This window comes from Vombatus ursinus, unplaced genomic scaffold, assembly GCF_900497805.2.
Source record: "Vombatus ursinus unplaced genomic scaffold, bare-nosed wombat genome assembly UNPS02014867.1, whole genome shotgun sequence".
NCBI lineage: Eukaryota > Metazoa > Chordata > Mammalia > Diprotodontia > Vombatidae > Vombatus > Vombatus ursinus.
Genome location: NW_020954645.1, coordinates 2884198 through 2908218, shown reverse-complemented (window position 1 = coordinate 2908218; position 24021 = coordinate 2884198). Strand labels below are relative to the sequence as shown.

Below are 24021 nucleotides of genomic sequence, written 5' to 3'. Positions count from 1 at the left end.
GTGTGTGTGTGTGTGTGTGTGTGTGTGTGTGTGTGTGTGTGTGTGTGTGTGTACACACATATACAATACATACTTCCATATATCAGTTCTTTCTCTGGAGGTGGATAGCATTGTCCTTCAGAAGTTTTTTGTAGTTGATTTGAATGATCATATTACTCAGAACAGCTGAAGTCATTCACAGTTGCTCTTCAAACAGTATTGCTGTTACTGTATACAATGTTCTTTTGGTTCTGCTCATTTCATGCAAGTCTTCCTATGTCTTTCTAAAACCAGCCTGTTCATCATTTCTCACAACACAGTAGTATCCCATCACAATCATATACCATAACTTATTCAGCCATTCCTCAGTTGATGGATATCCTCTCACTTTCTAGTTCTTTGCTACCACAAAGAGAGCTGCTGTAAATATTTTAGAACATATAGGTTCTTTTCCTTTTTCCCTATCACTTTGGGAAACAGACCTAATAGTGGTTTTACTGGAACAAAGGATATACACAGTTTTATAACTCTTTGGATGTAATTCCAAATTGCTCTCCAAAATGATTGGATCAGTTCACAATTCCACCATTGTATTAGTGACCAATTCTAACAGCGTGTTAGTATTCCAATTTTTCTACATTCCCTTCCAATGTGTCATGTTCCCCTTTTATCATTTTAGCTAATCTGATAGGTATGAGATGGTACCTCAGAGTTGTTTTAATTTGCATTTCTCTAATCATTTAGAGATTTTTTCATATGACTATATATAGCTTTGATTTCTTCTTCCAAAAACTACCTGTTCATATCCTTTGACCATTTGTCAATTAGGGAATGACTCATATTCTTATATATTTGACTGAGGTTTCTATGTAAGATATGAGAACTTATGAGAAACTGGCTACAAAATTTTTTCCCCAATTTCTGCTTTCCTTCTAATCTTCACCACATTGGTTTTATTTGTACAAAGCCTTTTTAATTTAATGTAATCAAAATTATCCATTTTACTTCCCGCAGTGCTCTCTGTCTCTTGTGTATTCATTATCGCCCACTTATGCATTGAAGTCACAGAGTATTGAAGATGTTGATTTAATTGGGAGGCTTTTGCTGAGTTCTTGGGATTTTTTTTATCTCTTTATCTTCTGTAGCAGATGTCAGTGCATAAGTAGCTCTGGTTATTTTCAGCGCAGTCTTTTTGCAGATACCAGTCGTGAGTCTTACAATATAAGATTGCCAAGTATCCCACGAAATTTTTGATGTTGCCTTTGGATCCATAAGGTCCACTCTGCCAACTCCTTGTCTTGTCTCTTCAAGGATAACCTGTGAGAACCACTTTTTTCATTTAGCTCGAGCTTCCTTTGGTGTTCTGGTTTCATTGTTGTAAGAATGTCAAGATTAACATGATTGGAATGTCTTCTCACTGGACATTGGATAGAGATCTTACATTTGAGGTAACAGTAGCAAAATTAATGGTTTTTAGTTGGTCTAAAAATTGTGTAATTCTTAGTACTCTCTGATCCCCTTTATGCTTTTCTGTTACCACCAATTTAGAAGAGGAAGAGGGGCAGCACAGGACTGAGGGACATATTGTATTTTGTGTTTGTTGTTTCATGGGTTGTCAGTAAACTGAATTATAGACTTACTTATAAACCTCCATTAAAGGCCATTCTAGATCCGTTTTTATGCCAGGGAGGTGACTCGGTCTTCAAAGGCTAAGCTAATGGCATGCAAATTCTCATAGGACCTACCACACTGTGTCCAGTGATGCATTGTGAGTCTTATCTGAGGACTAGCCTAGCTCCATGTGAAGAGGCGTGTCATAGGAAGGTTGGTTATCAAGTGGTGCATTTTTTCCTGCCCTAGTCACTCATGAAAACTGTTCTCTACTCAGGTGTAGAGGCAGTTCTGATCTATATCAGTAAGCGGAGAACCCACATTAATGAAACCACAGGTGCTTGGTGTATTAAAGTAATACTTTAAAAGACTTACCAACTGGCAGCTCATCTAGAGTTAGACATCGCCCGAGTACTAGCTGAAGAGGCCAGTGGTGGAAAGAAGGGGAAGAGGTTCAGTACAGTCTCTTCTGTGCCACATGGAGTGAAATTTCTCTTCTCTGTAAGTCTAAGTTAACATTGAGAGCCACAGGGAGCAGCTTATTTTTGTACTTCCCTAGGTTGGGTTTGGAAAGTGTAAGACAGCATGATGACAGGCAGTTCTCAGTGTCAATTGATAGTCTGTGACACGGCAGAGAGTCCTTTGCCCCTGGAAGTTTTCTTTTCTTTTTTTAAAAATTAATTTATTTTGATTTATCAACAATCATATCCTATGCTTTTGAGTTCAAAATTTTTCTCCCCTTTCCTCCCCACCACCCTCCCCAAGATGGCACACAATCTGAAATAGGATATACATATACATTCCTACTAAACATATTTTCACATTAGTGATGTTGTAGGTAAGAATTAGAACCAATAGAAGGAATCACCAGAAAGAGGAAACAAAATTCAACAGAAGAAAAAAATAGCAAATAGTATGTTTCAATCTGCATTCAAACTCCATTGTTCTTTCTTTGGATGTGGATAGCATTTTCTATCACGAGGCCTTTGGAGATGTCTTAGATCCTTGCATTGCTGAGAAGAGCCAAGTCTATGAAAGATAGTCATCGCACAATGTGGCTGTTATTGTGTACAACGTTCTCCTGTTCTGCTCACTTCACTCAGCATCAGACCATATAAGTCTTTCCAGGTTTTTCTGAAGTCAGCCTGTTGGTCATTTTTTATAGCACAATAGTATTCCATCACATTCATATACCACAACTTGTTCAGCCATTCCCCAATTGATGGGCATCCTCTCAATTTCCAATTCTTTGCCACCACAAAAAGAGCAGCTATGAATATTTTTGTACATGTGGGTCCTTTTCCCATTTGTATGATCTCTTTGGGATATAGCCCTAGAAGTGCTGTTGCTGGGTCAAAGGGTATGCACATTTTTATAGCCCTTTGGGCACAGTTCCAAATTGCTCTCCAAAATGGTTGGATAATTTCACAATTCCACCAACAATGCATTAGTGTTCCAATTTTCCCACATCTTCCCCAACATTTATCATATTCCTGTTTTGTCATCTTGGCCAGTCTGACAGGTGTGATGTGGTACCTCAGAGTTGTTTTGATTTGCATTTCTCTAATCAATACTGATTTACAGCATTTTTTCATATGACTATAGATCGCTTTAATTTCTTCATCTGAAAACTGCCTGTTCATATTCTTTGACCATTTATCAACTGGGGAATGACTTGTATTCTTATAAATTTGACTTTATTCTCTGTATATTCTAGAAATGAGGCCCTTATCAGAGAGACTGGTTGTAAAAATTCTTTCCCAATTTTCTACTTTCCTTCTAATCTTGGTTGCATTGGCTTTGTTTGTGCAAAAACTTTTCAATTTAATGTAATCAAAGTTATCCATTTTGCTTTTTGCAATGTTCTGTATCTCCTGTTTGGTCATGAATTCTTCTGTTCTCCATAAATCTGATAGGTAAACTGTTCCTTGCTTTCCCAGTTTGCTTACAGTACCAGCCTTTATATCTAAATCATGAACCCATTTTGACTTTATTTTGGTATATGGTATGAGATTTTGATCTATGCCGAGTTTCTGCCATATTCTTTTCCAGTTTTCCCAGCAGTTTTTGTCAAATAGTGAGTTCTTATCCCAGAAGCTAGGGTCTTTGGGTTTATCAAATAATAGATTACTATAGTCATTGACTACTGTGTCTTGCATACTTAACCTGTTCCATCGATCCACCACTTTATTTCTTAGCCAGTACCAAGCAGGTTTAATGATTGCTGCTTTATAATACAATTTAAGATCTGGAATGGCTAGGCCACCTTCCCCTTTATTTCTTTTCATTAGTTCCCTTGATATTCCGGACCTTTTGTTCTTCCAAATGAATCTTGTTATTATTTTTTTCTAACCCTATAAAATAAGCCGTTCTTAGGGGAAGTTTTATATCTCTAAATGCTTAAATAAATAAAATAGAAAAAGAAGGGATCAATGAATTGGGGCATACAACTAAAAAAAACTAGAAAAAGAACAAATTAAAAATCCTCAATTAAACACCAAATTAGAAATATTGAAAACCAAAGGAAAATTAATAAAATTGAAATTAAGAAAACTATTGAACTAATAAATAAAACTAAGAGCTGGTTTTATGAAAAAAAAAACCAATAAAATAGATAAACCTTTGGTTTATTTAATTTAAAAAAAGAAAGAAGAAAACCAAATTATTAGTATCAAGAATGAAAAGGGTGAATCCACCACCAAGGAAGAGGAAATTAAATCAATAATTAGGAACTATTTTGCCCAACTGTGTGCCAATAAATTTGACAATCTTAGTGAAATGGATACATATTTACAAAAATATAAATTGCCCAGATTAACAGAAGAGGAAGTAAAATACTTAAATAACCCCATCTCAGAAAAAGAAATTGGACAACTCCCTAGGAGAAAATCTCCAGGGCCAGATGGATTTACAAGCGAATTCTATCAAATATTTAAAGAACAATTAATTCCAATACTATATAGACTATTTGTGAAAATAGGTGAAGAAGGAGTCTTACCAAATTCTTTTTATGATACAAATATGGTGCTGATACCTTAACCAGGAAGAGTCAAAACAGAGAAAGAAAATTATAGACCAATTTCTCTAATTAATATAGATGCAAAAATTTTAAATAACATGTTAGCAAGTACAGCAACTTATCACAAGAATATTATACTATGATCAGGTAGGATTTATACCAGGAATACAGGGCTGGTTCAATATTAGGAAAACTATCAACCTAATTGATCATATCAACATCAAAATTAATAGAAACCACATGATCATCTCAATAGATGCAGAAAAAGCTTTTGACAAAATACAGCACCCATTCCTATTAAAAACACTAGAGACCATAGGAATAAATGGAGTCTTCCTTAAAATAATAAATAGCATCTATCTAAAACCTTCAGCAAGCATCATATATGTAATGGGGACAAGGTAGAAGCATTTCCATTAAGATCGGGGGTGAAACAAGGATGTCCATTATCTCCACTGTTGTTCAATATCATACTGGCAATGTTAGCTTTAGCAATAACAGAAGAAAAAGAAATTGAAGGTATTAGAATAGGCAAAGAAGAAATAACGCTATCACTCTTTGCAGATGACATGATGATATACTTAGAGAATCCTAGAGAATCAGGTAAAAAAACTGCTTGAAATAATAAGCAACTTTGGTAAAGCTGCAGGCTATAAAATAAACCCACATAAATCATCGCCATTCTATATATTACCAACAAAGCCCAACAGCAAGAGATAGAAAGAGAAATTCTATTTAAACTTACTGTAGACATTTTAAAATATTTAGGAGTCTACCTCCTGAAACAAACCCAGAAACTATGTGAACACAATTACAAAACACTTTTCACGCAAATAAAGTCAGATATAAATAATTGGAAAAACATCAGTTGCTCATGGGTAGGCCGAGCTAATATAATAAAAATGACAATTCTACCTAAGCTAATTTACTTATTCAGTGCCATACCAATCAAACTACCAAAAATTATTTTATAGAGCCCCTGGAAGTTTTCAAGTAGAGATGGTGACCATCCATAAGGATATTGTAAGAAGGGTGCCTCTATTGAGGCTTAGTTTAGAACAGATGCTATCAAAGAGTACTTCCAATGGTAAAAGTCTGGAATTCAATAAAACTCAAATCAAGGCAGGAAAAAGCAAAAGAAACTTTAAGGTCTGTTTCTTATTTGTTGCTCTTTCTGAGAACTTGAGAAATAATAGATTTAAATCAATAAAAATGTATTGAGTCTCTTTATACAATGTACAAAACCTTTTGAGATACAAAGAAATATAAATTGGTAACCCTTTCTTTCTAGGAGCTTTCAGGAAAGTTGGAAAGACAAGACAAATGTGAAATATAATAACTAATAATACAATTATTTCAGTAACTCTAGAAGAGGTATCACAAACTAATAGATAATTGATAAAGGCAATAAGTGCTCTGGGAGTTGAAGAGAAGGATCACTTCAGGCTGTGGTAATTAGAGAAGGCTCTACATTAGAAATATAATTTGAGCTGGGTTTTAAAGGATGGGTAGAATTTTAAGAGGAAACAAGAAAAGGAAGAGCAATCTGGATGGAGGTAATCACATGAGCAAAACCCTAGAACCAGCAAAGTACAAAGTATATTCAGTGGACAGTGAGTAAAGCAGGTCGCCTAAATAGAGGTTTTGTGGAGGAGGCAGGTGATGGAAAACAGGACTGGAAAAGAGATCGAGACCAGGCTCTGGGACATCCTGAGATCAGGCTAAGATGTTGGGGTTCATAGAGAGAGATTGAGTTAGGTAAATGAAATAGTCAGAAAGGTATTTTAGGAAGATTAATCTGATGGTTGGAAGCAGGATGAATTGGAGAGGGAAGGGACCAGAGGCAGGGAAACCGAGTTGGAGTCTGTAACAGAAGCAGTCGTGACTTCAGCTAATAAGAATCAGAATTACAGTAATAGTGGTGAGAATGGAAAAGAAGGGGCGAATGAAAAAGATATTTTGAAGGACTTGGCAATAAAGTAGATAAAGCAGCAACAGTCTCTGAATTGGTCTTCTTGCCTCAGCTTTTTCACCACTCCAATCCATCCTACACATAGTTGCCAAAGTAATTTCCCTTACGCACAGATCTGACCATGTGACTGCCCTACTCTATCAGCTCCAGTGGCTTTCTGTTACATTGAGGGTAAAAGATTAACCCCTGTGTTTAGCGTTTAAAGCCCTATACAACCTGGCCCCAGCCTTTCTTTCCAGCAGTTGAGCCAAACCAGCCTTTTCCCTTGTAACTAAGAATTGTTTTCCTTTGGATGGTTTAATAGTGCTTGGATCTCTTTGATCTAGGGAAACGTGGTGGCTTTGGTGCATGACAGTGACAGAACAGAGGATGAGGAGAGGACAATGCTGACGAATGCTCTCGGTCACCAAAGTAGTTTGATCCTCCGGGCTGAGGGATTGGCAACTGGATTCTGCAAGGATGTTCACGGGCAGGTAATGTGGGCATTGCCTGGGTAATGGTGGGTAGTTAATGGCTTCTAATAAAGGTCTGTTCTCCAGGGTGTTTTTGTGGTGGTATTAGGTACCTTCAGGTAGAAGGAGGACCACAGATTACAGCTGAATAAAATACTGGTACATATACCAAATATAGTTCTCCAGAGGTCGAATCGCCATGCTAAGACACTGAACTGATAATATGAGGGTTGACTTTCATAGTCCCTTTGAGAGGCTATACTTGCTATAATTCAGAATGTGTTTAATTTCAGTTATTTTTCTGAATTTCAGAAATTCAGTTACGGGAATTTTCTTCAGACCATTCTTTTGAAGAACCTCAGTGGTGGGTGATCTCTATGCTTTGAGGATATAGCTTTCACTTTTAGAAATGGCCAAAAGTCATTTGTAGTCAAGTCTGGTGAATCAAGTGGATGATCAAACTGATAATGCCCTGGTGTGACTGTATAGTAGTGAGACTGCTGTTATTATGTGGCTCCTAGGAGCACAGATAGAGAGAAGGGACCATAGAGACCATCCAGTCCAGAGGAAGAAAATGAAGGGCCACGCTGGCAGTACATGGAGAACTGGGCTTCAAAGCCAGCACTCTGTTCTACTGCAGCACACTTCTTCCTTTATAGTGGCATTGCTGAGATAAGTGTCCTGAGGAAAACACACCTGGCAATATATAAAGTCCAAGCACACTTATTTAGAGAAGTTAGTTACCTTTGGTTGAAGCTGTATGAGAAAAGTTATTCGAGGAATAAAGGAACAAGGACAGAGGAGTAGGCTGTTCAGTGAGGCCCTTCATTCATTCTCCTCCTCCTTTCTGCAGTTGAAAATCCTGTGGCGGGGATTGCAGCAGCCAAAAGTTGAGCAGACTCGGAGTCTCACTTATCAATACAAGATACAGGACAAGACTGTGACCTTCTTTGCTAAAGGACTATCTCCTGCTGTGCTGTGACTTGATCTTTGGACTGTGAAAAGTGACATGCTGACTGTTTTCAGATTTGAAGGAAAAGGCCATGCCGTAAACAGACCTTCCCCAGCTTTGCTCAAGCTAAACAGACCAGCGTAGCTACTTCAGATGTGGCTTCTGTGGTGGAAGCCCAGGGCAGGACTGCTATATGTTTTGCCTGCTTGTCTGATTCACCCCTGTTCTTGGTAAGCAGACCAAGAGTGAATGTGCAGAACTCTCAAGAAATGGGCATCCTGTCTACTCACTGTGGGAAACTGAGCCTAGATTCTAGTCTTGGGCTTTGGATGTAAACATACTGCACAGTGGGCTGATCTTGTTGGCACATGTGTGTAATCTATTTAATAAACCTTAAATAGATTTTATTGATGCCGTTTGTCTTTCTATCAAAGTCATTTCAGGATCCTTCCCCCACCTGGACTAACCTCTCCTTTGTCCCACCGAGTAATTGCATCTGACAATATGTGTGATATTCCGTCCTAGGAGTCTCCCACCTCTCACTATGAGGGGGAAATTATGTTTCATTATGTATAACTTCTCCAGGACCTTCTTTGGTTTTTCCATCACTCGGAGCTCACTTTCCTTTGAGTGATCTTTTCCATTATATTGTCGTATTCATGCAGACTGGTCTTTTGATTCTGGCTCAGTTCACACTAATCTTCCCACATTTCTCTGAATTCCTCACTGCACAGTAAGACTCCATTACATTCATATGTCCTAGTTCACGCACTCCCCAGTCGTTGGGCACCCACTTTGTTACCAGTTCCTTGCTGCCACAGAATGCTGTTACAAATATGTATTTGTGTGTGTCTAGATACACATATACATGTATGTGTCATTTCAGAACCAAGGTGAGTGGTAGATCATGGTTGTTGTTAGGAAAAGGATTTTGCAAACCTTAATGCTCTATGCAAATGAGTTATTATTTTTGGACCAAACTTTTTATTTCATAGTTGTTGGGAGCTTGCAATGGGGAAATGCCTAATACCTTTGCAGGTTGGCACCTGCTTGGCAGTTTAAAGACTTAGGAAGTTTTACTTAAACAGAGGTTAACTTGCCCAAGGCTTACTCCATAAGCCTTTTTTTTAATGTGTGAGAAACAGAACTTGGTCCAGGGTTTTTCTGACTCTGAAATTGGCTCTCTGTACAGCATGGAGTCATGCTGGCCCTTATTTGTATGTAATAATTATATAATTATGATTTGTATAATGATGTTGTTGTTAATGAAGAATGACAGTTTTCAGAATGGTAGAAATAGAACCTGGAAGCAGGCTTCCCATACCTTTATGTCCCCTCTCAAGCCTTAATATGATTTTAGGAATCCCACCCCCCACAAAGATGTTGGCCTGCTCTAACACTTCCCTGATTTGAGATTACCCTCCCATTCCCACCTCAAATCCTTTCCCCTTCCTCCCATGCCACTGACCTTTGGCTTCAGTAAGTGGCACAATCACAGCATAGGGTTGCTCATTATTTCTTGCTTCTCTTATTTGGAGCTTTTGAACTCAATTGTAGCCTCTCATTCTCAAATGAGATAATATATGTAAATTACTTTTAGACCTTAAAGCACTGCATAAATGTTAGCTATTACTGTTCTTTCTCTGGAGGCTAAAATTCTGCTCCTTCATTCTGTTTAATTTAACAGCCCAAGTCTCTTACTATGGCAAGCTAAGTGGCCCAGTGGATAGAGTGCCGGGCCTGGAGTCAGCCTCATCTTCCTGAGTTCAATCTTGCCTTGATACTTACTGGGTGGGTAACCCTGGGCAAGTCACTTAATGCTGTTTGCCTCAGTTTCCTCATCTGTAAAATGAGCTGAAGAAGGAAACGGCAAATCACTCCAGTATCTTTGCCAAGAAAACCCCAAATAGGGTCATGGGAAATTAGACACAACTGGAAAAAAGACTTAACTTAAAAACCATTAGGTGTGATGGGAAGGATCAAATGAGATAATGGATGTAAAACACTTTGTAAATCTTAAAGTGGCATATAAACGTCAGCTGTTGTGGGTAGTACTAAATAAGTGTAAAACATGATCCCTACACCTAAGGTTACATTCTAGTTGGGAGAGATAGAAATAAACAGAATAATTGAGGACCAAATAGTATTGTATCCAAATGAATGATGTTGACAGTAAGTGCTACAGAATTTTAGAGCTGTAGAGAAATAAGGGATTTTTATTTTTTACATCCTGGATTGCTCCCAAGACCACAGAACTGCACTGTCAGAGGGCGAGGGGACCTCAGTGATAATCTATTCCAACCCTTCATTTCACAGAAGAGTTAGCATGGTGAAGTCAGGGAGAAGTCACTTTGGAGGGCACTTGGTGTCAGTGAAACAATATTTTGTCTTAGGATCTCAGAATCATAGACTGGGAGTTGGAAGGAAACTTAGAGGTCCTCTAGTCCAACCCTCTCATTTTACATGAGAAAACAGGCCCAAAGAGGGAAGGTGACTTGTCCAAAGTCACACAGGTAGTAAGATATAGGATTTGAACTCAAGGCCACTGATTTTAAATCCAGACTGGCTAAATGTGTGTTCTCATCTGTGAGAACATGCCTCTCAGGTTCACAGAGGAGGAAGGAATTGCAGACACAATTCTAGTCTAGCCTCTACATGAACAAGAATCCCCTTTACAACATGTTTGACATGTGATCACTCAAACTTTGCTTGAAGACCTTCAGTCTAGTTTATCTCCCAAGGTAGCCAGTCTAGTTTTGGATGGTTCTGATTGTTAGGAAGCTTTTCCTTAAACCAAGACTAAATTTACCTTTTTCTAGTTTCTACCCATTGTTCCTAGTTCTGTTTTCAGGGCCATGCTAAACAAGTCTAATCTTGCCACATGGTAGCCCTTCAAATAAATATCTGAAGAGAGCTATCATATTCCACCTACATCTTCTTTAGGCTAAAATTCCCTACTTCCTTCAAATGGTCTTTATATGGCATGAGCTCAAGGCCCTTCTCCATCCTGGTTGCCTTTCTCTGGACATTCCAGCTTATCAATGCCCTTCCTAAATCATGCTACCCAGAACTTCATGAACATGATGGGGTTTGACCCCAGGGTAAAGTCTACTGTACCACACTTCCCTACTCCTGGATATTGTACCCTTCATAATGCATCTTAAGATTGCGTTAACTAGCTGCCATATCACACTACACTGTTAACTTACATCGAGCTTTCTGACCACTAAAGTACTCAGATCTTTCTTGATAGAAATTGCTGTCTAGCCTCACTACCTGTATCTTGTATTTGTCAAGTTGATTTTTTTTTAACCAAAGTGTAAGAAGGCATTTATGCCCATTAAATTTCATTTCATTTAGGCTTGTTAAGAATTTTTCATACTTTGAATGTGTCCTCTATCATGCTGGCTCTACTTACCAGGTTTGTGTCATTTGCATACTCCATAAGCATGCCCTTCCTTGCCGTTATCTAAATCACTGATAAATGTTAAACAGCACAGGGCTAAATGGCCACTGAGGATCTCCTTTCTAAGTTGAATCATTAACAATTACCCTTTGGGTGTAGTCATTTAACTAGTTCTGAATCAATCCACCCAATTGTATTATTATCTAAACCATGTATTTTCATCTTTTCCACAAGAATAGTATGAGAACATCCTCCTGCCTTTGAAAGCTAAGATGCAAAGTCCCCAGGGACCTGACTTCCACATTTCAACTAAATGAGACTTAATTTTAGGAAAAATCTGGGGTTCAGCTCAAATTTTAATGTAACCTTGGAAAGAGAGGGGAAGAGAAGAGGAGGGTTCTCCTAGAAAAGAAAACAAGGTACAGAGATGAGCTAGTAAATGTCCTAGGAGAGGTTTTGTTTTGTTCTGTTTTGAAATAAGAGCCCCACTGGAATGCTTGCAAAAAAAAAAAAAAAAAAAAAAAAAAAACAAACCTGACCACCATTATCTCTTCCCTTGTGCCTCCTTTTGGAAAGCAAAAGCCATGCTTTGAGCTGATCAAGTAGAAGATGATGGCTCCTTAGGGGGAGTCCTGTAGCTGGTGTTTGAGACTACCACTGGCCTGAAAGCAGAGGCTTTCAGAAAGGCAGTGCATCCTGCCTAGCAACTTCTGGTCAGTCAGGAGCCACCCATCCATTCACAAGCACAGAAATCGAGCCCCAAATTTGGAGAGAGCCTGCCTGAGTGGTAGGACAAATCTAGAAGATGTGGGGAAACTATGCCCTGCTTTTTCGGAAAATTCCTTTCCAAACCTCATTTCAGCATAAAATCGGTAGACCTACATCTTTCTAGGGTTACTGAGGTTAATAAGTTAAGAAGCTTTACTTCAGTTATTCATGTAGATGTGTCTATGTGTGTGTGTATAATACATATAAATACACACACATATAAATGTACATATGTGTGTCCACATACATAAACACACATATATGGATAGAATGCTGAACCTGAGTTCAAATCTCACCTTGGACATGTATTACCTGTGTGATCCTGGGCAAGTCACTTACCCTAGCTCATCCTTAGTTTCTTCATCTATAAAATGGGGCTAATAATAATAAAACCTGCCTCCCAGAGTTGTTGTGAATATTAAATATAGCACTTTGCAAGCTTTAAAGTGTTATATAAATAATAGCTATGATTTTTATTATCTTTCTTATGGCACAATAGTATTCCATTACATTAATATCCCATAATTTGCTCAGCCATTCACCAGCTGATGGACACCCACTCAGTTTCCAGTTCTTTGCCACTACAAAAAAAGAGCTGCTATAAAGATTTTTCTGTTGGTTCTTTTCCTCTTTCTTTGATCTCTTTCAAGTATAGGCCTGGCTGTGGTATGACTTGGTCAAAGGGTATATGTACATCGTTTAGTAATTTTTTAGGCACAATTCCAAATGGCTTGCCAGAATGGCTGGACCCATTCACAGCTCCTTCAACAGCAAATTAATGTGCCTATTTTCTGAAAGTCCCTCCAACATTTGTGATTTTCATTTTTTGTCATCTCTGCCAATCTGATGTGATTCTCACCTTTTACAGAAAATGAAATAGGCCCAGAGATGTTAGGTGACTAGCCTCAGGTTATACAGGTAGTAAATGGGAGAACTGGGATTTGAACCCAACTCCTATGACTCCATATCCAAGACTCTTTATATTGGACCACTTCATACACACAAATATGTATATGTATACATCCATGTGCATATATGTGTAATTGAATACATGGTACATTTATATATGTGTCTTTCCTAGCCTGCCTCCAGAATAAACCTGAATAGATGAATCTTTTTTTAAGATAGAGCTTTAAAAGGATTCTCCTTCCCCCCCCTTTTTAAAAAAAAAAAAAAATAAAGGCATTGACCCTTTATATGGGGCTCGTGGATATCATGTTCACTTTTAGGTGCTTCATTTGCCCTATCTGTGGATTCTAGCCCAATAACACTATTATCATCAACTAACCCTGATACTGTCCTTGGGTATAACACCCCCTTCTAAGCTTCTTCCCAGAGTTAATCACTCTGCTCTTTGGGCTTTCCCTCTTTTCACCCCACCCAACTATGGGTATATGTGTAGTGGGAAGAATATTTGATTTAGAGTCAGGAGACATGGATTTGAATCCCACCTCTGATACTTCCTGGCTCTTTGACCACAGGCAAATCATTTATACCCTCAGAACCTCAGTTTTCTCTTCTATAAAATGAGATTAGTATTACTGGCAACTACCTACCTGTGAGATTGTGAGGAAAACACTTTGCAAACTGTAAAGTCCCATATAAGTGTGAGCTATTCTCATTATGGGCTGGGTATAATTGTCAATCTAGTCTACTTCTCAGATGGAATGGAGTAGAAATGTCTTACATTGTTTCACTATCTAAAACTAGACCACTGTTCTTCCAGCCCAGATAAGCTTTTCTTGACCAGTGCTAGCAGTGTTGGTAACGTTCTAAGTGTGGAATTATATATGCTAAGGGTGGGGGAAGGGCCATCCACCCTCCTTCACCTCTACCCCCCCCAACTTAACCAGGTGATAACACTTCTGTTGCATCAATCAAGGATATTAGGCTACAAGTCTTTGGACGAAATGGAGTGATACTCCACAGAAATTGTGTTGGTATTGGCTAAAGAGATTAGAAGAGGCAGATAGGGGGTTCAGCAGATTGAGTGCTGGGCCTGGGTTCCAATCCAGCCTCAGACACTTACTAGCTGTGTGACCCTGGGTAACTCACTTAACCTCTGTTTGCTTTAATCCAGTGGAGGAGGAAACGGCAAATAACTCCAGTATCTTTGCCAAGAAAACCACATGGAGAGTGTTGGGCTGCTATGGTCCATGGGGTCACGAAGAGTTGGGCATACGCCTAGTCCTAGGTCTTCCTGGGTTTAAGGCTCCTGTCTATCCACTACATCATGTTGTGCTACCTCTCATCTAACATCTAACCACTGCGACTACTACTGAAAGCAACTCATTTTCCTCACAATGTTCTTGTGATTAGGTAGTATAAATATTATTCTTAAAGTTAAAATGTGAGGCTTAGGCAGGTTGCGTCTAATCTAGATTTGCAGGCAAAGCAAGTTCAAGTGGGGCCATCCTATGCCAAGCTGTCTGTCCTGGAACCAGTGTGATAGTCTTCTGAATGTTATAACCTCCAAATAACCATCAGCTGAAGTATGGGAATTGGGAGGACTGAGGAGTACACTTAATAGACGTGAATGCCATATTGACAGTGGTCTGATGAGGTTTCATCTATGTGAAATCCAGACTAAGGCGAGATTCTCTACTTATTCTGGAATAACTAACCTCAAACCGAACAAAATGGTCAAACAATTTTATTATTACAACCTTATGATGTTAAGTGGAATCTCTGGAATAAGTTTGTATCTTTACACAACAGGTTTGAGTTGATTATTTAATAATCAAATTTTCCTTACTGATCCCTATCTTTTTTTTTTTTTTGGCTAGACAATGGGGTTAAGTAACTTGCCCAGGGTCACACAGCTAGTAGGTGTCAAGTGTCTGAAGCCGCATTTGAATTCGAGTCCTCGTGACTCCAGGGCCGGTGCTCTATCCACTGTGCCAACTACCTACTCCTTCTGATCCCTATCTTAGAGAAGTCCTGGATCATATGAAAAGTAATAATTCACTTTTAATCTTATTGTGAACTCAATTTTACTGACCCTGAACCAGAATACAAACGTAACTTGAATGCTGAGGTTATGGGAATAAGGAAGTTAAAATGGAATGAGGTTATCTTCAATTACTCAATTAACATCTTGTGGCCTATGGAATCACAGAATTTCAGAGTTTGAAGGTACCTAAGGGGTTACCAATCCATATCTGAAAAATAATCCCCTCTGCCAACATAGTCAACAAGGGGTCATTCAGTCTTTGCTTAAAGACCTCCAATAAGGGGCAACCCACTACCTTTCATGAGCATGCTGTTTATGCTGTTTTTTTTTGGAGAAGCTTTGGTTTTCACTGGAGGCCAGTCTCCACTGCTCTTTGCATAGAGAAACAGAGAACTGGTCGTCCTACCTCTTGATGAGATAATGACTGACAGAAACCACAAAGCTTGGGCAAAGTAATCCAGACAACCACAAATGGAATTCAGGTCAAGCCAACAGAAAGACTTACCAAGGTCAGATAAACTTGTCTTCTCAGAAACACTGGATTACACGTCATACCCAATTGGAGATTTTAAACTCAGCTGTCAAGACCATAAGTAAATTGACATTTGGAGATATTATCGTTCATAGTGTGGCTTTTGAAAGAGGAACTGCATAATAAATACTAAAATACTCATTGACTGGACAATCTATTTTCCTAAGCAATGCAATCTGTGGATGGTCCTTCCACAGATTCTGGGGAATTCTCAGCTGAGTACATGATCTATCCAACCAAAAATGTAATCTGGTCAATTACTTAACATTGAAAAATGGGCCAGGAGATTTCTTGGCACTAGAATTGTTTAGACTTTGTTCTGAGCAGTGAGCACTGGGGCTTGTTGAACTATTAACTATGAACTTGTTAACTCTGGAAACAGAATTGAATCAAGTGTGGGTTATCCACCTTGAAAGGGTAAGCCCTTTACCTGCCTCATATTAATTCAGACTGTAGGTCTATTGGTTTTCTTTGCAAAACCTTATGCCAGCTTTTGTCTAATAAATCACAAGACTGGGTTTTATAGATTTTTAGGCAGTTATTCCAGTTTGAACCATATCCTTAAATATTAGGCAGGTAACATGGTATAGTGGTAAGTGTCCTGGAATAGTAAACAGGAGAACAGTCCTAGTGTCTGTACTGCCAAGTGTTTATGAGTGTGACCTTGACAACTCAGTTTTTCCATTTGTAAAATGGAAAGTCAGGACACTTAGATTTTAGTCAATCTAATTCAATTCAACAAGCATTTATTAAGCACCTGCTGAGTTCAAAACACTGTGCTAGGTGCTGGGGATACAAACAAACACACAAAGGATGATCCTTGACCGCAAGGGGCCTTCCAGTCATCTTCTAGGAAGATGTAACACGTAGGTACATGATAATCTGACAGTCGGAGGGATCCGTTTCATAGGAGAAGGAGCATCTGGGTTAAGCCTTGAAGGAAGGCAAGGATTCTGAGGGGCTGAGTTTCAGGAATGTGTGACAGCTGCTTAAACCTGTCAAGGGAAAAAGAATTAAAAAAAAAAACCCTGATAAACCTCTAAAAAAAGGAATGGAGACTGGAGTTTGAGTTCAGAAAACAGCTAGTTGTCTGGTTTGGTTATAATGTAGGCCGGGGGTGGGAACCTGCGGCCTCCAGGTCACATGTGGCCCTTTAGGTCCTCAAGTACGGCCCTTTGAATCAGTCACTCCTGAACTGTAGACATACAGGGAAGAAGATGAAGTAAGGCTGGGAAGGCAGGCAGAGACAGTGCGAGGAATGGCAGACCAAGGTGTCTGTTTTGTGTCGGGAGCAAGAAAGAGAGCCAGAGAAATTTGTTAAGAGAAGAGGGTCATGGTCAGATCTGTGTCTTGGGAGGATTTGGGCCGCTACATAGAGAGGATGGGCTGAGAGGAGGGAAATAGCGGGTGACCACTCTGGAGGCTATTGCAGACATCCAGGTGAAAAGTGATGGGGGCTTGAATGAAGTGATAGCTACCGGAGTAAAGAGAAAGAGGGAGACGTGAGCAACACTGTAGAGCAGCTATTTTGAGCAGAGTTAGTAAGTAACTGGATTATGGTGAACAGGTGAGGGAAGGAAGGGTCAGGGATGACTCTGAGGCCAGAAATCTGGGAGGATGGTCATGTTCACTTACACCTCTTTGTGCCTCAGTTTTCTCATCTGTGAAATGAGTGGATTAAATTTGGTGGTCTCTAAGTGGCACAGTGGATAGAGCGCCAGGCCTACTGTCAGGAAGATTCATCTTCTGGGTTCAAATATGGCCTTGGACACTTACTAGCTGTGTGACCTTGGGCATTTATCTTAACATTGTGTGCCTTGGTTTCTTCGTCTGTAAAATGAGCTAGAGAAGGAAATGGCAAACCACTCCAGTATCTTTGCCATGAAAACCCCAAATGGGATCACGAAGAGACTGAAATGGCTGAACAACAACAACAAGGTCCCTTCCAACTCTAATAATTTATGACACACCCCCCTTCTCTCTATACACATACAGGAAGAGGGAGGAGAAGGAAGAGAGGGAAAGAGGCTTGTTGCTATGGAAAGAAGACTACATTTGGAGAGAAGACCGAGGTTTAAATCCCAACTTTGCCACAAAGTAGCTGTTTGATCTTGGGCAAATAGGTCAACCCATCTGGCCCTCAGTTTCCTCATCTGTAACCAACAGCTACACTGCTTTGGAACTTCTCCATCATGTCCCAAGAACCTCATCATTGGGAATTCTTGTCATCTTGCAGGATCAAATCAACCTTGCTCCTCACATCTCTTCAGTACCCTCTGCCCCTCTGAATGGAGGGTAGAACGTGAGCCCCAAAATCTCCATCTAAGGAGGAGGCCCAGGTTAGTCATCTCCCAACTTCCCACTGGCTGCACTGCTTTTGGACTTCTTTGTACTTCTCCATAATGCTCCCACGGGGTCAGGTACCTGCTTCCCTTCCCCTTTCCCCCTTCCTTACCTTTTCTGTGTTGTCATTCCCTATTGGACTGTAAGCTCCTTGAAGGCAGGGACTCTCTTCCTTTTTATTTGTATTTGTGTCCTCAATGCTTAGCACTGCTTGGCACATATTAGGCCCTTAATAAATGTTTATTGGCTGACATACATTTGTATGTGAGTGTGTATGTGTGTGTGTGTACACACCTACATATATACACAGACACAAACTTGTTTCAATGCTTAGAAAAAGCTGTTTATAGTCACTGTCTCTACTTTCTCTCCACTCACACTCTTCAGCCCTTTATAATCTAGCCTCCTACCTCATTACTCATCTGAAATTGCTCTCCTCAGAGTTGCTAGTCATGTCTTAATTGCCAAATGTAATTGTCTTTTCTCAGTCCTCCCCTTCTTGGCCTCCACTTTCCTCCCCATGTTCTCTCCTCTTTAGGTTTTCATGACACTACTCTCTAGACAATTATCCTTCTATTTGTCAGACTGCTCCACCTCACTCTTCTCTGATGACTCATCATCCATAATCACACCTCCTAACTGTGGCTGTGTCCTGAACTTTTTTGTCTGTCTGTCTTTTTCACCCTCCCTCCCTCTCGTCATCAGCTCCCAGAGGTTTAATCGTTACGTAGGTGAATCACAGATCTCTTATCTATCCGTCTGTCTGTCTGTCTGTCTGTCTACCTACCCATCTTCAGCCCTACTCTCTTTCATGAATTCCGGTACTGTATTACCTCTTGCCTTTTGGACATTTCCAGCTGAATGTCCTGGAGACATCTCAAACTCAACAAGCCCCAAACAGAACTCAAAACCTGCCCCTCTTCTGAGCTTCCCTGTTTCTTCCCTGTTTCATTCTTTTGGTCTCTAAGGTTCCTATAACCTCACAGTCATCTTTGCTTCTTTATTTTCCCTCACAGCACATATCCAAATCCATCCCCCAAGGATGCCCATTTCTACCTCCACCATCTCTCTTACTTTGACCTCTTCTCTTCATGCACGCAGCCATTATAGTTCAGGTTCTTATTAGCTCCTACCTGGATGACTGAAATGGCCTCCCCCTTAGCCTTTTTTTTTTGGTTAGGCAATTGGAGTTAAGTGACTTGCCCAGGGTTACACAGCTAGTAAGTGTTACGTGTCTGAGGCCACATTTGAACTCAGGTTTCCTGACTCCAGGGCTGGTGCTCTATTCACTGCGCCACCTAGCTGCCCCTTTTAACCTCTTTTTGTATCCCTAGCACAGTGCCTGGAACATAGTAGATGCTTAATAAATATTTACTAATTGACTGAGTATAAAATACCTATCACATATGTCAAGATACCATGGAGGGGGGCAGCTAGGTGGCAAAGTGGATACAGCTCAGGCCTTGGAGTCGGGAGGACCTGAGTTCAAATGCGGCCTTAGACACTTGACACTTACCAGCTGTGTGACCCTGAGCAAATCACTTAAGCCGGATTGCCTCACCAAAAAGAAAAAAAAAAGATACTATTAGGAGACACCCTGTTTTCCAGAGCTAAGGCCCAGCAGGCAAGCAGTGCCCTGAGCTTGGCATAACAACAATCCTTTGTGCTCACCTTCTGGGACAGATGATCCCTGAGCTCAGGCAAAGACCAACAGGCCCAGATGTGAAGCCCTGTTATGAACAGATTTGTCACTAGACAATCCTGCCTCACTCTTGCTACACTATAGTGTTTGACTCTTTGACTTGCCACAAGTATATAAATCAAGGTTCAGCCACACTAGAGCAGATCCCCCTACCCCCACCCCAGGAGCAGGCCCTGGCATGTGAATCTGCGTCTTCACTTGCAAACTATTTCCCTCACTTTGACATTAAACTTCTGTCTGATTCCTGACTTTCCTGTCTCTAGCCTGCTTTGTTCAGCTCCAGCCATCCACAGGTTAGAGGCTGATTTGCTCCAGATGACACATACCAAGCACTGGGGACACACATTTGGAAATGATATAGTCCTTGACCTTAAGATCTTACATCCTCCTTATAATATGGTTTCAAACAAGTAGATAGCATTTATACATGCAAAATACATACACAGGGAAAGACCTGGTAAGGATTGATCTTGGTGGTGAAGGGACTTAGAGGTTCCGGAAGGGGGAGGGAAGGAAGGCCAGCATTCCAAGAATGGGGGACAGCCTGTGCCAAACGTGGAGCTGGAGATGGAACATCTTGTACGGATATCAGCGAGTAATCAGTAGTGTATGGTACATGAGAGGAAGTAGAAATAATAATGATGATGTTATGAAATTATAGTAAGATTAAATGAATTAAAATAAGGAACAAAGATATATAGTGCTTACTCTGTGCCAGGTACAGAGGGAAGTGCTTTACCCTTATTACCTCATCGGATCCTCCTAACAACCCGCCTGGAAGTGGCTGAGGCAGGGTCCAAACCTGGTCTATGCAAGGCACTAAACCAAGAAGCAGGAGTATGGGGCTATCCCCTGCCTGACAGCTCTCTCCCTACACTCCAGAAGACCCAACCTTATCAATTAGTGGATAAATCCTATGGAGTTGCCTGAGACTTTAAGCATCTGTATATACCATATACACAAACATAACATATTTATGTGTGTCTATACACATAATACACAACAAGCCTTGGTGTCTATGTTTGTGAAGCGGAAGGAAACGAGTATTTATTTATTTATTTTTTGGCTAGGCAATGGGATTGAGTGACTTGCCCAGGGACACACAGCTAGAGTGTCAAGTGTCTGAGGTGGGATTTGAACTCAGGTCCACCCGACTCCAGGGCCAGTGCTCTATCCACTGAGCCACCAAGCTGCCCCGAAACAAGTATTTTTTAGGAGCCCACCCTGAGCTAAGCACTTTAACAAATATTTCATTTGGTCCTTACAAACACCGTGGGAGGTAAGCGCTGTTAGTGTCTCCATTTTACAAATGAGGAGAATGAGGTTGACAGAGGTTAAGTGACTTGCCCAGGGTCACAAGGCAAGCGTCTGAGACCGGTTTTGAATGCGGTAGGTCTTCTAGAATGAAGGCTCTCTCCACTGGGCCACCCAGCTGCCTCAAAGTCTGAGCAGCTTCCACCGCCTGGTTCTTAAGCAGCCAAGAGTCTACGTAGGACTGCAGAAGCTGCAGGCGTGCACCAGCAAGCCAGGGGGTGTGCACAAGCCTCTAGGCCCGAAGACTCCGCCCTCCCCCGCCCACCTCCCTGGCCCTTCCCAAATTCCTCCCCCGCTCAACTAGTGCGCCTGCGCCTGCGCCTGCGCCTGCGCAAGACCGAGCGCCAGTGAGTCGGGGGGAGAGGGCATGGCTAGAGGCGCTGCGGGCGGCGTGCGGAAGCACGTGCGTGGGCCGGGAAGAGGAGGAGCTAGGAGGCTGGGGAGGGGTCGAGGGGAGAGTGGGCGGGATGGTAGGAGGGGAAAGGTAGGAGGTGAGAGGTGAAGTGGGAGGAGAGCGGAGTGGAGCCTGGGAGCCGCCGTCGGAGTCCGGGGCGTCCCTCGCATCCCTCCCTCCGCCCGGAGCTGGCCCGGGGAGGTTGACGGGCGGGCGCGCACGCCAAGCCCAGGCCCTCACGCGGTTCCGCGAGCCGCCGCCGCCGCCGCAGGTAACGTGGCTGCCGCCACCGCGCGCCACCCACCTCTGCCGGGCTCTAGGCCGCGCGTGCCCCAGTGCCGCCGGCCGGCTCAGCCCGCCCCGGCCCTGTCCAGTCCCCCAACCCGGCTCTCCCGCCCTCGCTGCCGACTGCCGCTCCGGCTCCTCCCCTCCCGAGGGGAGTCACCTGTGGCGCCGGCCCTTCGCCCCCGCTACCTGCCTGTTCCCGGACCCGCCTCGGAACACCCGCCTCAGCGGCCGCACTCCTCCGCTCCTGGCTCCGACCGGCGTCGGAGGTCGCCCAGGCCTGGGGAACGGAAAGGGCGGGGGGAGCGGGGAGGGGCTCCTCAACTTCTTTGCAGTGGTCTCCCCACCCCCGCTTCCCGGACACCGAGGCAGAGGGGCACGGCATCATCTTGTCTCCGTGGGAATGCCGGAGCAAAACTTGGGCTGTGTGCGTGAGTGTGCGCAGGCGCGCGCGTGCCAGGCGCTCCGCCGAAGCCGCGGGGGGTCTGACGTGCTGCTGGCCGGCGGCGCTGCCGGGGGCCTCTTTCCGAGGGTTTTGGTTGGGGGTGCCGGGAGCTCTTTCCTGGCTCGCTCTGCCATCCTCTCGTTGTTTCTATTTGTTGTGTTACTAAAGCTACAGGGTGATCCTCGCATGTGGCCCATTAGTAAAGGACCAGAATCACAGAAAGTTGCCCGAGTTAGTCAGCCCGTGTGCCAGGCGCTGACCTAGGAAGGAAAAGTAATGAGCGATAGGCGAAGAGGTGGTTTTTGTTAGGCCATTGATGGACTCTGTGGACCAAATCCCCATCTCCTAGGGATTATTTTATCACACCCTATTAAGTAAACTGCTTATAATGTGCCTGCGCGGTGCTAAGCTCTGGGCTTGCAAAGAAAGGCGAGGAACTGTCCGTCCCCTCCCTTCCCCCCAGCTCTCAGTTTAATGGGGAAACTACCAGCGAACGAATATGTACGTGTGTACTATATCTGAACAAAGTAGATTGGACGTAATTTCAGAGGGAAGGTTTCTTGCAGAAGGTGAAATATGAGCTGACACTTGAAGGAATCGAGGAGGAAGAGCATTTCAGGCATGAGGGACAGCCAATGAAAATGCAGAGAGTGGGAGATAGAGTGTCTTGTGCAAGGAACAAGGAGGCCAGCGTCCTCTGGCCATGGAGTATGTGGAAGAGAGTCCAGTGTAAGAGTACTGGAAAGGTTGGAAGGGCCCAGAAAGGCATATTTGATCTTTATTTAGGTGTTGAAGGCAGTTTAGCTTTTTAATTATTAATGTGGAATTTAAATGCAAGTTGTCCTTTAAGAACTTTTACCATTTGAGCTAAGAATTTTGAAAAACATAATTTTAGATTACCCTGGATTCACTTATTTTCATTTACATTTTTTTTTTTTGGTGAGGCAATTGGCAACTTCTCATTTCGCTTTGCATCAGTTCATATAGGTCTTTCCAGGATTTCCTGAGAGCATTCTGCTCATCATTTCTTTTTTTTTTTTTAATTTCTTTTTTTAAAGCTAGGCAATGGGGTTAAGTGACTTGCCCAGGGTCACACAGCTAGGAGGTGTCAAGTGTCTGAGGTCGGATTTGAACTCAGGTCCTCCTGACTCCAGGGCCAAGTGCTCTATCCACTGCGCAACCTAGCCGCCCCTACATTCACCTTTATAAACCAAGAGCTTGTTTCAGAAAAGCTCTTTTCTGTGTTTTTCTTCACTGGAAGCATGTTTTTGTAGCAGGAAATTATGGTATTATGGGTATGTTCTAGGTCAATGTTAAAATATAAAACTGTGTGTATATATGTATATATGTGTGTGTGTATATATATATATATATTTACTCCTTTTAAGGTATGTAGTATTTTCTGTAAATAATAGCTCATGTTTTTGTAGGTTTTTAAGGTTTGCATAGTGCTTCCCATGAGGAAACTTGAGGTGAAGAGGTTAAATGACTTGTCCAGAGTCATGGAACTAATGATTGTCTGAGGTGAAATTTTTAACTCAGATCTTATTGACTCTCAGTCTTTCCATTAATCCCTTTCTCCCCATGCATAGAGTAGCTCATATATATAGAGAATGACTTTTTATGTATTACCCTGTTAATTACCTGGAGATTTCAAAGTACTTTTAACTGTGCTGATTTATGACTCCTACTTCCTTAAATGATTTTACCTATTTGAAGTAAATAAGAAAGGAATCTTAGTTTATTGATAGGGAAAACTGAGGCATAGAGGTTATGACTTGCCTGAGGTTATAAAGTAAGTTGTAGAAATGGGAATTGAACCCATACCTAGCATACTTTAGGCATTAGTGAGAATTTTTTAATGTTTAGTAAAAATCTAGGTAATAATTCTTCA

General features: G+C 41.6%; 2 protein-coding genes across 2 annotated transcripts in view; both read left to right on the top strand.

The window, feature by feature from the left end:
• Positions 1-8396, top strand: part of ELP6 (elongator acetyltransferase complex subunit 6) — a 20358-nt gene extending 11962 nt beyond the window's left edge. The window contains exons 7-8 of the mRNA XM_027842200.1: positions 6908-7054; positions 7887-8396. Of these exons, the coding sequence (XP_027698001.1) occupies positions 6908-7054; positions 7887-8015 (276 nt within the window). The 3' untranslated portion in view covers positions 8016-8396. The remainder of the gene's footprint in view (positions 1-6907; positions 7055-7886) is intronic.
• A 13231-nt stretch (positions 8397-21627) lies between these two features.
• The window catches only part of SCAP (SREBF chaperone), an 86307-nt gene continuing 83913 nt past the window's right edge, over positions 21628-24021 (top strand). The window contains exon 1 of the mRNA XM_027842150.1: positions 21628-21668. The gene's annotated coding sequence lies outside the window, so the exon portion shown is untranslated. The remainder of the gene's footprint in view (positions 21669-24021) is intronic.